General features: G+C 51.6%; 6 protein-coding genes across 6 annotated transcripts; 3 read left to right on the plus strand and 3 right to left on the minus strand.

The window, feature by feature from the left end:
- Positions 1-67: 67 nt before the first annotated feature.
- Positions 68-2527, plus strand: TRIVIDRAFT_43113 (uncharacterized protein; the record flags this gene model as incomplete). Its single annotated transcript, XM_014096419.1, has 1 exon — positions 68-2527. The coding sequence occupies one exon, from the start codon at positions 68-70 to the stop codon at positions 2525-2527; it is 2460 nt and encodes an 819-aa protein (XP_013951894.1).
- A 178-nt stretch (positions 2528-2705) lies between these two features.
- Positions 2706-3810, minus strand: TRIVIDRAFT_42852 (uncharacterized protein; the record flags this gene model as incomplete). The annotated part of the gene is made up of 2 exons (XM_014096420.1): positions 2706-3695; positions 3751-3810. 2 exons carry the CDS (start codon positions 3808-3810, stop codon positions 2706-2708), a joined length of 1050 nt encoding a protein of 349 aa, XP_013951895.1.
- Positions 3811-4211: 401 nt separating this feature from the next.
- On the plus strand, positions 4212-5510 carry TRIVIDRAFT_76076 (uncharacterized protein; the record flags this gene model as incomplete). Its single annotated transcript, XM_014096421.1, has 2 exons — positions 4212-4412; positions 4506-5510. 2 exons carry the CDS (start codon positions 4323-4325, stop codon positions 5508-5510), a joined length of 1095 nt encoding a protein of 364 aa, XP_013951896.1.
- Positions 5511-5740: 230 nt separating this feature from the next.
- TRIVIDRAFT_88738 (uncharacterized protein) lies at positions 5741-6970 on the minus strand (the record flags this gene model as incomplete). Its single annotated transcript, XM_014096422.1, has 5 exons — positions 5741-6061; positions 6130-6292; positions 6398-6535; positions 6701-6812; positions 6910-6970. 5 exons carry the CDS (start codon positions 6922-6924, stop codon positions 5977-5979), a joined length of 513 nt encoding a protein of 170 aa, XP_013951897.1.
- A 594-nt stretch (positions 6971-7564) lies between these two features.
- On the minus strand, positions 7565-8513 carry TRIVIDRAFT_216825 (uncharacterized protein; the record flags this gene model as incomplete). Its single annotated transcript, XM_014096423.1, has 1 exon — positions 7565-8513. The coding sequence occupies one exon, from the start codon at positions 8476-8478 to the stop codon at positions 7645-7647; it is 834 nt and encodes a 277-aa protein (XP_013951898.1).
- Positions 8514-10811: 2298 nt separating this feature from the next.
- Positions 10812-11941, plus strand: TRIVIDRAFT_43350 (uncharacterized protein; the record flags this gene model as incomplete). The annotated part of the gene is made up of 2 exons (XM_014096424.1): positions 10812-11481; positions 11547-11941. The coding sequence occupies 2 exons, from the start codon at positions 10812-10814 to the stop codon at positions 11939-11941; spliced, it is 1065 nt and encodes a 354-aa protein (XP_013951899.1).
- Between the last annotated feature and the right edge of the window lie 432 nt (positions 11942-12373).

Raw genomic sequence — 12373 nt, forward strand, 5'->3', positions numbered from 1 at the left:
AAGATGTGCCTCGCAGATCCGCTCAGTCCAGACTCGCGCCCTCGGCGGTGCGGCGCTGTTTGCGTCCATGAGTGATGCCTCAAATGCGGCATCGTCAAGCACATCATCAAATGTCACTTCAAGTATAACGCGTGACAGGGCTGGAGAGGCTCCTGGGCGGCAGTCCTACAGCAATGGTCGGGGAGCTCCAAAGAGGGGCCAGCGAAGACCTTTCAACGGGCAGTCAAGCTTCGCAAAGAAGAAGCCGCTGCGCCCCTCGGAAGACTCTGCCATTGCGCTCTTCAAGGATGTCGTCAGCCCAGAAGCCAAGGGGGCGGCATCGCAGTCGTCTCCCCTCAGCGAGCTGGAGATCGCAGCCAAGATCAAGGAGCTGTCTGTCAAAGACATGGACGCTCTTGAGAAGCTGCAAGTCTTCCAGACGAGCATCAGTCCGCATCTTGACAAGTTCTGCGGACAGCTGCCCAAGCACCTACTCCTCTCGTCGACTCAATTCCTCGACAGGATGTGCGACGAGATTGTCGAGCGTGGGTACACCGGCCACGGCGTTGAGCTATCTCAACTCTACAGCAGTCTGGGGAAAGCCGATCTCGATGTGAGGAACCAGCTCGTCCTAAATGTCTGCCGCGCCCTCATTTTCGATAAGAGAGACTCGGCGGGCCGCGGCGCCTTGTTGAATGAACTTACTGGCTTGTGGCAGCACATTTCCCAACTTCGCCGCAGGAGCCAGGAGCATCTGCCATTGAAGTTTGTCTTTCCCTCATTTCAAGATGTCCGGCAAGATATCGCCGAGGGCAAAGCGACCAATACTCACCTTGATCCCACAACCAGGGCCCTAGCTGCTCTCTTCCTGCAATTCAGCCCGGACCAGGCCCGCGATATCATGCCTGGACTCTTGGCCACTCTCGCTGTTCTCTCAGACTCGAGGCTCGTCAAAAAGGGGACGCACATCATGATGAACCCTTTGCTGAGTGTGGTGGCCGTGGCCCTCGGCGGCAGAGAAGCTGTGACGGAATCTTACATCTCCGGAGTATTTGACGATCGCGTACGATTCCCCTCGGCGAAGCTCTCTGAGATTCAATCCTACGTAACCCAGCAATGGCCGCACGCCGCTAAAATGATACATAAGCGCTCAGGCTCTTCATCCAGTTTCACGACTTTGCACAGCCAGCTTCGATCGGCATACCTAGCCCGGGATCAAACCTCCGTAAACTCCATCTGGGAGGACTTCAAGAGCCGCCTGGACCGGAAACCAGAACTTGCTATGCAACTGCACAACAATGCTGAATTCTTGGACTTTTGGGTCTTTGTCTGGTGTGCTAGCCGCCGTCCCAAGCATCTGCAGGAGACATTTGACCTTATGCAGCGGCTGCGGATACACCCGACTCTCAAGACTTATACGGGCATGATGCACGGATGGAAGACATGCAAGGATACAGATCGCATCGACGCGCTCTGGAAGAAGCTGGCAGGCTCCGGCCAGAAGCTCGACGCCCACATCTGGACGGAGCGCATCTCCAGTCTGATCGAGGCTGGCAAGCCCCAAGCTGGCCTAGAAGCGCTTGCAGAGATGCTCGCGCTGTGGAAGCAAGCAGTCCAGAAGAACGCCCCCCACACAGCTGTGCAGCCCACGATTGAGGCTGTCAATGCTGTCTTCAAGGGCATCATCCAGGTCGACCGCAAGGCCGCCTTCGAGGTGCTTGAATGGGCAAGCCGTGAGCAGATTCAGCCCAACATCCGGACATACAACATCTTGATCCGCCATAGCTTCCGAGACGATTCCCCCGACGAAGTGCAGTCGCTTCTAAAGGTCATGTCGCAGCAAGGCATCGAGCCGGATGCAGCCACCTTCACCATCATCCTAGAGGAAGTAATTGGCAGAATGGGCACCGCATCAGCAGCCGACCAAGTCGAAGCCGTGCAGCTCGTCTTCCAGGACATCCAAAGCGCCGGGCTACGTCCCAACCTCGAAACATACGGCAAGATGCTCTACGCCGTATCATCACTCGCCAACGGCACCGACGAGGCCATTGCCGCCGTGCTGACACACATGCGCGCAGACGACTTCAAGATCACGCCGCACATGGTCACCATCCTCATCGAGCGCGCCCTGCGCCGCGATCCGCCCGACATGACGACTATTGACGCTCTGCTCATCGAGCACGGCTTCTCGCATGTCAGCCAGGGCGATCAGACCCTATGGGAGCGCGTCATGAGCGCAAACGCCATCACTGGCAACACGGAGCGCGCAATGGCCGTCTTTAACGATTTGCACAAGGCTGGACGACCAGTTACCTCGTTGCCGTGCCTGACGGACCTACTATGGGCGCTGTTGTCGGGTGAGAAACGTGACGAAGCGCGCCATGTGGTGGATGTGGTACTGGATTACAAGACGAAGGACGGAGATTGGGACGGCGACTCTAAGGATGGGCGGTACTGGAAGCACCATTTCTGGTTCTTGGCCGAAGAGGGGGGATTGCTCGAGGGAAGAGAAGTGCCGGATGTGTTGAGGGCGAATTTGCGCGGGTGAAGGTCTCTCTGGAGGTGTCATCTGATATAAAGGGGACTCATAGACTTACTGTATAGTACATGATTCATCATAGAATGTAAAACATCCAATAACAACGAGATTCACATGTCAGTATATTCACAACAACGAACTTCTTGTACCTTTCTTTGTATTATTATTATCATTTCTTTCTCATAAACTACGTGGTATCCATGGTATCACCTCCCGCATCAACATCCTTTCCCCCTCCCAACATAGCCGCAACCTTCTCCAGCCCTTCCACCTCACCTTTACTCAACCCCCGCCCCTCACCTTGCCACTCCCCATCACGAACCTCGCCCTCCGGCCCAAGTTCCAGCCCAGCCACCATCTCGAGGTACTTTCTCGACGACGACTCAATATACTCTGCGCGCTCCTGTCTCCACGATGCCGACGCCGATGACGTTTCCGCCGCAGCATCCGTCATAGAAGCATCCTCAAGCCCAGGCAACAACTTCCTCAACGACCCCGACAGCGCACGCAGCGCCTGCAGCTGCGAAAGCGTAAACTCTGTCGTCGTCGTAATCGGCTGCTGTCCATCGCTCTCTTCAAGCCCGCCTCTATCACGCAAGAAGGTAAACGGACTAGCCGCCGCACCGCTACTCTCTCCATTCGACGAAGTCTCCTGTTCTTCTCTCTTTGTAGCATCGGGGACAACACCGAGGAGTGAACGCAGACTTTTTAGAAGAGCGTCGTTGCGTGCTTTCTCAGCTTCTAGAACGACATTCAGTTTCTGGCTTGCGTGAAGCCGTCTGCGGAGGGCGGTGATTGACTCTGGGGAGGGCTTGTCGATTTGCTGCGCGGCGGCGGTATCGTCGTCGGGAAAGTCGAGGCCGTTGTAGTGTGAGAGACGCATATAGGGCTGGTCCTGCGGTCTAACGGTGATGATGTTCTGCATGACGTAGAGCTCAAAGATGTCAAAGTTCTTGTCAATGGAGGCGTTGAGCAAGGTCTCGAGCTGATGAGTGCCATTTTCGATTTCTAGTTTTGCGGCTTCTTCGGGGGTAACTTCAGGGCCTTGGTCAGGTCGCTTGTGATTTTTGGAGAAGCCGAGTTTCTTGGGGGGGATGGAGAGGAGAAGACGTTCGACGGAGTCGAGGGCGCGGTCGGCGAGGACGTTGACGGTATTGATGATGTCGTCGAGGAGAGACTGGGGGAATTGTTAGCTGGCTGTGTTGTTGAGATGGAAGAAGAGAGATCCGTACAACTGGGGGATAGCTAAAGTGCTCGGTGAGGAGCTCGTAGTCGGAGTTGTTGGCAGCCATGGCGGGCTGAGCTGGACGAGGCTGATGAAGTCGATGATTGATGCTCAGGCGAGGCTGCGACGCGACACGGCGCGTTGATATGGGGAGTTGAGCTTTCTCCAGTCGCCGTTTATGTTGATCTTATGTCTTTTAATCGAGTAAATAAGCCAATGAGCCAAGTATCATCTCTGGATTGCGCAATCCCGTGCAGCAATCAATCATCAATTCGTTTCGTTTCTTCGTCGCAGCAATTAATTGTTTCTTGTTGCAGTAAAAGCCACAAACAAATCAGTCAAGGTCCCAAAGTGGGGTCCGCCATCCGTCAGTGACAGCTCCCGGTGGTACGTACCTCCCCCCACTCTCTCAGCTCTTATCAATCATCTCAAAGGCGGTCTCGCCGATCATGTCCAATTCAATCCACACATAATCCGTCCGCAGAAGCTTCTTATATTCTGTACTGTACATAGAATTTCATTTATTTTTTGCTTTTGCTTCACCTCCGGATCTTGCGGATAAACCGCTCTTTGCCCATCATGTCCAAATATGCCGAGATGGCCAAGGGCAAATTGTCCTCGGGCCGCGAAAAGGCCTCCGAATACAAAGGCAAAGCCAAGGGCAAGGTGGTACGTCGCATCGCAGCTTCAGCGTCTCACCACCATATATCATATATGCGTATTAGATATCAGAATCATGCTAACAAATCTGCTCTGGTCTAGACAAAGCACATTCCCGGCCGAGGCCATAAGGACGACCACGATGCTCCCACTCATGTCGCCCGCCCCTTGAATTCCCTCCGAGATCCAAACTCCTTTGCTCCTCCGCCCAAGCGCACCGGCTCCGGCCTCGCGCCTCCTCCTCCTCCCTCTTCAGCCAAAAGGTCCGTTGTCACGGCGCCGTCCAAGTATCAAGATCCGCATGGGCCGAAGGTCGAACCGCCGCCCAGATTTGCCGACGAGAGCCAATTGGAGGCGTACGAGGCAGAGCAGGAAGCCCACCCAGTGTCATCCGGACCCTACAGAGTCAACACGACGGGACTGTCGACAGATCACCTCCCGCCTCCTCCCGTGAGGAGAGACGCTGCTGGCAGCCGGAGTCCGCCTTCGTATGATTCAGTTGTCGGCGCCGGCCCTGGCGATACCAAAGCCCCGAGTCTTCCCCCGAGATTGCCTCCGCGATCAGGTTCCGGAACGCCGGATCGAACGGCCAGCCCCCTATCAACACTCGGAGTCAGCTCCAGCAACCTGAACCAGGGGGCCGTCAACAGATTGGGCGCTGCCGGCATCAATGTGCCCGCCTTTGGCATTGGATCTTCTTCTCCCAGCCATGCCGACGACGAGACTCCTCCCCCGAAGCCTCCCCGACCAAATGCCACGCCGCCGTCACAGCTCAATGAGCTGCAGAACCGCTTTGCCAGACTGGGGACTTCAAACACGGGATCTTCAACGGGGCCTCCGACTCCTCCGAGCGAGGTTACGACTGCTGCTACAGCCACTGCCACTACATGGGCACAGAAGCAAGCTGCTATCAAGGCGGCATCGCCAGTGCCATCGCCATCGCCAACAGGATCAACAGGATCGTCGGGGCTTGCAGGGCTTGCAGGGAAGAAGAAGCCGCCGCCTCCGCCCCCCAAGAAGAAGCCTAGTCTATCTGCCGCAGCACCTCCTGCAGGCAATGGGGGCGCGCCACCCCCTATTCCCATGTCGACTCGTCCATCATACTAACCATTCTCTCACGTTTATCGCTAAATGAGAAAAGTCTGCTGTACATTTCATTAATCGAAGCAATTGCGTCTTGGTGTGTTTGCATTTTACATTCCGTACATCACATATCCTCTTGTTTGTCTCGTCTGGCGTTGGGAATCCATGGATTGAATAGCCGTTATCCAGAATACTGCGCAAGGGAGTTTTCGGGGTCTCAGTTTGATAGAATAAAGTATCAGAAAAAAACATGTCTTGGATCAGCAACTTTTTTTTTGTATTGTTTAAATCGTCTGCCGCTTGTTTCTCCAGCTATGAGGCTTTTAGGGATATATGCCATGCGCCGAGTAAAACGCAAAATGTGACTCGTAACTTTGGTTCCTCCATTCCATCTCTCTCCAATGTATCTTCCTCTTATTTTATGAAAAAAGGATCTTGGCCCTCACAATCTGGAGAGCCCGAGGCTCCGGACAATGATAAAAAAAAGCACTTAGACCTTCATCTCAGAGAGACCGTGCTTCCAGACAACAACATAGGGGGTGACACCATCCTCACGGTAGTTGAGGAGGACGATCCTAAAGCGGAACGAGTCAGCATCAATATTCTCAAAGCAAAATAGTATGGTTGCATAATTTCCACTTACATTCCGTCGGGGTTCATGGACTCGCCAGTGTAGAACTCGAAGTCCTTGAAGTTGGGCAGCAGCTTCTCCTTGACGTAGGTCTGGGCACCCTTCTCGAAAGCGGTGATCTCCTCAGCGGGAGCACCCTTGGCCTGGAGACCGGCCTTGACAGCCTTCATGTAGCCTGTTGAAGTACTGGTGTCAGCAGGATTGTAACACTGACAATCAGGAAGGACACAGGTATAGCGAGTATGCCGCCAAGTAAAGGAGCAGCAAAGAAACAACTAACCCTTGAGGTAGGCGAGGTAACCCTTCTTGTCGAAGCTGGTGGACTGGAGACGGAAAGAGTGGACGATGTTGTTGACCTTGACCTCGGCATCCTCAAGACCCTCCTCGGCCTCCTCAGCGGAAGCGTTGGCACCGGTGTCTATAATGGAATTCATGTTAGATATGAGACCGTATCAAGAGGTATAGGACCAATGGATTGTTTCGCTTTCGCACGGTTCAGCCGGTTTTTATGTAGCTATGCGCATATGTGGCACAGAGACAAAAGCCGGAAGAAAGCTCAAGCTAGACGGGGTTCTGTACGCACCGACGGTGACGGCGCCCTCGGTGATCATGGCGCAGTCGGCCTCGTAGACGATGCCATCGACCAACTTGAGGTCATACGAGTCCGAGATGATCTCGTCGTCGGTGATGATGTCCTGTTAAATTTGCGGGGTCAGTTGAATTGTTTTTTTTTCTTCCAATGGTGGTGGGAAAAGCTGGAGAAAGGCAACAAGCGAAGAGCAAAAAACCAACCTTGTAGATAAGCATGGCGGCGGTTGTGAATCCAAGGGATTAAATGAAAGGAGGATTTTGGTATAAGAGAAGAAGGAGAAAAAGAGAGGAAGCAAAAGAAAAAGGCAAGATGGAGGGGTTGGTGAGGAAGAGGCAGTTTGGCGATAGGTAAAAATCAAAGTGGGCAGAAACGGACGCGATTGGCTGGCTTGCCGTTTTTTGGTGGGGAGGGGCTTTTGAGTGTCCAAGCAGAGGGGCTGATTTTCACACGCTTGCCCCGCATTGAAAAAAAAATTGTAGAGGTACAGGTTAGCTCCAAGGTGGGACTACCTATACCTAGTAATAAGCCATTGATGAAGGAACTAGATTTACTTTTGATGAGCTGGTCGATAAGCAATTAAATATGGACCTGTGATGTATTTGCAAGATTCAATGGAGCTTAACTGTAGAAGCTTCAAGATACTTTATGACCTAGAGACGCAAATACGGAAGAGTTCGGGAATGACCATCTCTACAAGCGCATGGACTGATGGCTAAGCCACCTCCCAGCAAAGGAAAGGTGCAAAAGCTCAATTTCTCTCTAACATTTCCTCGATCTGCCTCAGCCATAGCTCTTACTGAGTGTAACGAGGCAAGCCGATGATATCTCCAGTAAAACGAAGATAGGATAGTGGTGTTACAGCTCTCCCAATAGCTCCAAGCTGAATAAACTAGGTACTCATACATGTATCTTACAAGGCCCCCTCTGCTCTCCCTCTAGTCCTCCTCCATCATTTCTTGGCGGGATCTCTTCTTCCTCTTCTCTCTGTTCTTGATCTTCCTTTCCATCGTCATTTCTTTTTTACCATTCTTCTTCCCCTTCCCTCCGTTCTTCTCCACTTTCTTCTTCTCCTTTTCCTCAGCTTTCGGCTCCTTCTTCTCCCCCTTTCGCTTCTTCTTCTTCCTCTCCTCCAAATCCTCATCAGTATCGTCACCTCTCTCAACAATATGAACAGCAAAGGTTTCATCGGTCTCTGCAGCGTCATCCCTTGTTACGGCCGATTCCTTCGCAATTTGTCCCTCCGCTTGCTTCGATTCTGCCATCTGATCGTGGATCTTCGCAATATCCATTTGCAGGCTATCAACGCGGAACAGCATCTCATCCCTGTGAGACTTCTCTTGATGATCGAAGATGCCTCTCAGCATGTTCATCTTAGCTTGGAGTGGTCCTCGGATTGTCGACTGCGGTACTTGCGTAATCATGGCATCTAAATCATGGAACAGAGCGTGAGCCGACTGGGGGTTCAGCCAGACAGAGGGAGCGGGCTCAACGTATCTTTCCGTCCATTGAAATACATCAACATCATCCCGCGCTTGCTCAAGCCAGGATAGAAGCATTGCATTTTGCGATCTTGTTGCCCATATGTGTAGCATGTTCTTTGCCAAAGTCGGCAACACTCGGACGTTCCTGTCGTTCAATACTTGCATGATATCTCTCTGAATGACTCCATTCCAGTTTTCCTTTTTAAGTCGATCTAGGAGAGGCTGGAGCTGCATCATAACATCTCCGCGAAAGACTTCTTTGAGTGTCTCTCTCACCATAGAAGGCATCAATTTAGGAATCGAGGTTGGCGCAGGAATCGGCACTGGGGCGGACATCGCCATCTGTGCTGGCATTGGCATCGTCATTGGTATAGGCGCAGAGACTTGCACTTGCATCGGCGCTGGCATTTCTTCTGCGTACCTCTGCTCTCTGAACTCCGGGGCTTGATGAGAAACAGGCGACTCTCTTTTGACTGGGATTTGCTCGTCGTCCAAGGCAATGATCTCAGTTGGTACTTGGTTTCTCGGAGTTGATGTTCTTTGAGACAAAAGCTTTGCCTTGATCTGGTCTATCGATTGGTTTGGCTTGCGTTGTATAGCAAAAGGGGTTGCATCCCATACTTGATCCAAAGTAAGAATCTCTTGACGATAATTCATCTCGTAGAAATAGATAGCCGTCGCGGCCTTTTTGTAGCAGTCGAAATCCCTGAAAAAACGAGATACCTTATCATGTTCGCCTATCTTGTCGTGCAGTATGACTTGTTGCACTGCAATAGCCACTACCAGCATTGGGGCAGATAAGCAATGGAGCAGGTTAGTATGTCGGGTCAGACGCTCAACTTTTTCCATTCTTGTTAGAAAAATTGCGAAGCCATCCCAGCTATCCCAGGTGGTGGCCCTGAAAACGCCCGTCGTCTTGCACACATGCACACAAGCGTTGAGGCATTGTCGGTATTCTTGGATATCTGATCCGACAAAACGAAATATTCCGGCAATAAGCGTGTGGGAGAAATCATGGATGGTCTTATGCGTCGTAGGCACTAAGCAAGCTTCAAGATAGCATCTGCGTAGAGATTCGATATTTGAGTCAGGCTGGAGACTCTCAAGGGGCGTGACGACAGGCAATGGATCGGCCACTGAAGATCGAGGCATCCTCGGCGAATCGAGCGCCTTTTCTTTCGCTTAAAGAGGTAGAGCTAGAGTTAAGGGGAAATCAGCATATGAAAATGAAAAACAAACAAACAGAGAGAATTTTTCACGCGAAAGAGAAATAAATAGCAGGCTGTGGGAGAGCTGCCAGCTGCTGGGTAATTTGCGTGAGTGTTTGCCAGCTGTTGGAGATATTCCGCCAGCAACAAGCCCTAAGCAGCTATGGCACTCCATTTTTTCGATATGAATCAGGTTCTTTCAGACTCTATACTATTGTTAACTTGGTTCACTTAATCAAATGAAGCTATTTCAATCTATAAAATTGTGTAAAGAGGGTTGGTGTGAAATTGTGTAGGTACCTCTGTATAAGTGAATTCATCACTACCACATGCATGTGAATGCGACCGCATTGCAGTGGATTCTCTGCAATTAAAAAAAAACCAAAAGCCACGATCCTCTTGGCCGTTCTCTAAATAACATCAGTCGTAGAAACAGCTCACTGCTAGAATGTATCGTCCCAGAGCGTTTCCCTTTTATATCCTCTGGCTGCTGATACCTCGTCATCAGCACATGTCGAGCACTCGTGTAAGTGAGGTGTGCAGTTGGTGGGTACCATATACGCTAATATCTTACCAGGCACAGCATATATAGCAGGTACCAGATACCTGTCACTCGCATCCCAGGACCTGCAGAAACAACAGATACAAGCCAGCTGCTATTCCGCTGCAGACCCGATTCGCCAGCCTCACTGCTTCCAAAATCCCGAGAAAACAATCCAAAGCATATCCTCACTACTATTATCCCCTTGACTCGTGTTAAGTGGTCTGATCGTGGATCCCAACACGCGACACGGCAAGTCATTTTCCATGGCTCCAGGGGAAATTCTGCTTTGGGCTAGAGAATAATCCGGCGGCCGGCGTCCTTCTCCGAGTGTCCGACAGTGATAAAACTTTGTATGTGTTTCGCACCCACTCGTTAACATTTTAGCCTTTTGGCTGGCTGTTTTATTTTTCATTTTTCTGCCCACCGCCTGGAAGCTTGGCTTACCCGTAACGCTCGAAGGCTGTCATCCATTGCCGTTTCAATCGTCATCTTACACTCCTTTTCTCGATCCGGTCGCGCCTTTAAGAGGAACCGCGTCCTTCTTGTTCCACTTCAATTTCAATCTCAATCTCTTGTCCTTCCCTCTTATCGTCCACGTCGTTTTCGTCGCTCTCGTCGCTCTCGTCGCTCTCGTCGTTGTCGTTTATCTTTTTCTCCGATAAGCCGTTATCCCACTTTAAACATCTCGCCCCCTGTTACTTGTATACAATCCATCCTCGCTCGCACGCGCCATCCGACGCAACGCCGAGATTAATTCGCTTTTTTGCTCCGACCTCTCCGTGCTTTGAATAAAACCTCTCGACTGCACTTCTTGCATGGTCAACGCCCTCAATCGCATCATGGACAACCTCTCGTCTGAGGCCCCAATCATGGCGAACCACAGTCTCTACGATTCCTCGCTTCCGCCGCTGCCGGCATATACACTCGAGCCAAAGCCCGACCTGTTCCCCTTCATCTCCGACCTATGGCTGTCGCTGGTTCTTCCCGTCATCGTCTACTGGGTCATGTCGCTCTTCTTCCACACCATCGACATGCTGGATCTCTTCCCTCATTACCGCCTCCATACCCCGGAAGAAATCACCAAGCGAAACCACGCGACTCGCTACGAGGTTGCGCGTGATGTCATTATCCAGCAAATCATCCAGATCACGACGGGATATGCGCTTGCCATCACCGAGCCGCAGGAGATGATTGGCAAGACGGACTACGACATTGCTGTTTGGGCCACTCGCATCCGCCTTGCCCAGCGCGCCTTGCCCGGTCTGCTCGGCCTAGTCGGACTCAACGCGACCGCCATCTCCAAGAGCATGTCGTCTTCCTACCCTCTGCTTGCTGGTGTTTTGGCCGGCGGCTACTATCCCGTCTCTTCGACCGACTCGGCCGGCGCTGCCCCGACATTCACTGCATGGGAGATGACTCTTGCAAAGGTCATCTACCATTTCCTCATTCCTGCTCTGCAATACTTTGTTGCCGTCTTCATTCTTGACACTTGGCAATACTTCCTTCACCGACTGATGCACGTCAACCGTTGGCTGTATAGTAAGTCTCATTCTACTATCCATTATCTTGTGTGAATACGTCATTGACCACTCGTCTCCTTATAGCAACTTTCCACTCTCGCCACCACCGTCTCTACGTCCCCTACGCCTACGGAGCCCTTTACAACCACCCTATTGAGGGATTCCTCCTCGACACCCTTGGTGCTGGCATCGGATTCAAGGTGACGGGCATGTCCTTGCTCCAGGGCACTTGCTTCTTCTCTTTCTCGACCATCAAGACCATTGATGACCACTGCGGATACGCTTTCCCCTGGGACCCTCTTCAGCTCATCACAAGCAACAATGCTGCCTACCACGACATTCACCACCAGACTTGGGGAATCAAGGCCAACTTCTCACAGCCCTTTTTCACTTTCTGGGACCAGCTTCTGGGAACCAAATACAGCGGAAAGCGCTCCAACAAGCCCAGTGACAGGAAGCAGGCTGAAAAGGCCCAATAAACGGCATGACACCACTTGGTTATTCTTCAATGACATGTGCGCAAATACGCTATAGAGACGCACACTCTCCCCCTTTTTTAATACTTTGTTCATCTCATATTGATGGCGAAACATATGACGAAACGCGTTTTGGATGACGGCAGCAACGCTGGCCATGCCAAATTAATACTCTAATGTCTTATTACTCTTTTTTTATTCGGCTCCATGGCCTGCCGAGGGCAAGAGATGGAAAAGCTTCTTCTTCAAACTGTATATAATCACACGAATTCTGGTTCTTCTTACTTTTCCTTATCATGGGGCCGGGGGATGTTTTACTTGGGAGGTGGAGATGTGAGTAATACTACAAGTCATGGGAGAGTTATCTTATGGGAAATAGGGTTTAGCCTCGGCCACCTTTTACATGTATCATAGTTTAGTTTGATGAGGAATGCT

This window comes from Trichoderma virens (assembly GCF_000170995.1).
Source record: "Trichoderma virens Gv29-8 chromosome Unknown TRIVIscaffold_88, whole genome shotgun sequence".
NCBI lineage: Eukaryota > Fungi > Ascomycota > Sordariomycetes > Hypocreales > Hypocreaceae > Trichoderma > Trichoderma virens.